General features: G+C 46.4%; 1 protein-coding gene across 1 annotated transcript in view; it reads right to left on the bottom strand.

Annotated features, from left to right (window-relative positions):
- The window catches only part of Pmar_PMAR016759 (protein-s isoprenylcysteine o-methyltransferase, putative), a gene marked incomplete at both ends in the record, with an annotated part of 3,052 nt that overhangs the window by 265 nt on the left and 1,162 nt on the right, over positions 1–1,625 (bottom strand). Inside the window, 3 exons of the mRNA XM_002769928.1 lie at positions 1–5; positions 110–169; positions 219–290. The exon at positions 1–5 is cut by the window's left edge and continues 4 nt beyond it. Of these exons, the coding sequence (XP_002769974.1) occupies positions 1–5; positions 110–169; positions 219–290 (137 nt within the window). The remainder of the gene's footprint in view (positions 6–109; positions 170–218; positions 291–1,625) is intronic.

Raw genomic sequence — 1,625 nt, 5'->3', positions numbered from 1 at the left:
ATGCTCTATAACACAACTACCTCACGTCCTATCGTCATCACAACGCCTCTCAATCAAAACGATTATTGCCAAATCGTGACAAACGTTTTCCCCGTACTACAACAACAACTGCGTTCCAACTGCCCACCAAAACCATCCACTATAGCCTGGATGTCGGCATAGTTCATATCTGCTCACAAAACGATACAATACATATCCCTATAGTATAACACTCTTACGCTCCTGTAGTGATAAGCTGCTGTGCATCGCCCCTTTGTAATCTTATTCGATGAGTGAAATTCGATCCAGCGCTGAAAGCAGCGAGGCAAGTCAAGAATCAGAAATTGCATTTTCTAATCCTCTGAAACTGCGCAGCCCGCTGGAAATCATCTCGTTTGAGAAAGCAGGAGTTGCAAAGTGAAAAATTTTCGCTACCGCGTATTCACTGACAAGTCGTCAGTGACAACCCATTGCTAATTTTTCACTTTCAAGTTGAGTGAAGATTGCACGATGTGTTCTTCCCCCACGCCTTGACCTCTCCCATCCACAAAGGATATCACGAGAAGCTGTCCGGCTTAACTCTGCACAATCAGATGAAAGAAATAACATACAGCTGATTGAATACTTCTTGGGTAGGTCTACCGTGACATTTCAAACGTTCCCGAATGAGGCTCATTCAGGGTTGAGCTGTTTCGAGTGACTAGGACTCTCTAAAGTACTACTTTAAAACTAGAGCCCAGGAACGGCGTCTCAATGCAAGGTGAATATTCACCGGTATACGTGGGCGAAGAAGCAATGAGTATTCCAGTCGGAACCCTATGATGTCTGATAACCGCGGCAACCGAGCTTCATTGCTCATTCTTTCCTGTCTTGGAGCCCACAGCATGAACTCTTCAGAGATATCGCTGTTTCGGATCGATCCTGTTTGATCGACAGTTGACCACCTGTCGTAACTTACCCCGTGTCTAGAGAGACGATTCAATCCCGAAACATACTTTCCAGTCCTCAAATATATGCGATTATCCTCCCTTGACGTGTGATACAGTATCACTGCGAGCGTCGTAGCAAGCTGTGATGCAAGCGTTCCCATAGCCAGTTTACGAATTCCTCAGTGTAGCCGTAAATGAAGCGGAACATGAGATAAGAAGACACACACGGCAAGCTCATCCTCCACGACGTTCCATTTCCAACCCTCGATCACTGTGATGTGCCAGAGCCATCACCCTCTTGCTCAGCAAGAATCTTAAGACGATAATGCGGTAAGTTGAAGCTTGTAGAGTATGACAACATACCGGACAGTCATACCAAACTACAGCAGCCTCGTATGCGAACGTTGGGGAAACCAAATCCACCCACGCAGCTGTCACGTCCTCGCGTCTATGGCTATCGATCGACACTAATTGGACAAGGCATGCAGCAGCTGCTGGATTGCAGCATGTCAGACATGTCAAATGTCTGTGGTCCGGCAGTCGTCACTCCTCGCCGAGGTAGTCCTCTATAGATATGGGATGTATAGCACGGGAAAATTCCTACAGCGATACAACTACATACCATCTATCTCAAATCTCGAGGATCATTCTTCTGAGTCGGAGATAATACTGAATTCTCTGATCATGCGGGTCGCATGATGATTAAAGCGGTTGCCC

This window comes from Perkinsus marinus (genome assembly GCF_000006405.1).
Source record: "Perkinsus marinus ATCC 50983 genomic scaffold scf_1104296964394, whole genome shotgun sequence".
Classification (NCBI taxonomy): Eukaryota; Perkinsozoa; order Perkinsida; family Perkinsidae; genus Perkinsus; species Perkinsus marinus.
This window is presented reverse-complemented; position numbering and strand designations above follow the sequence as displayed.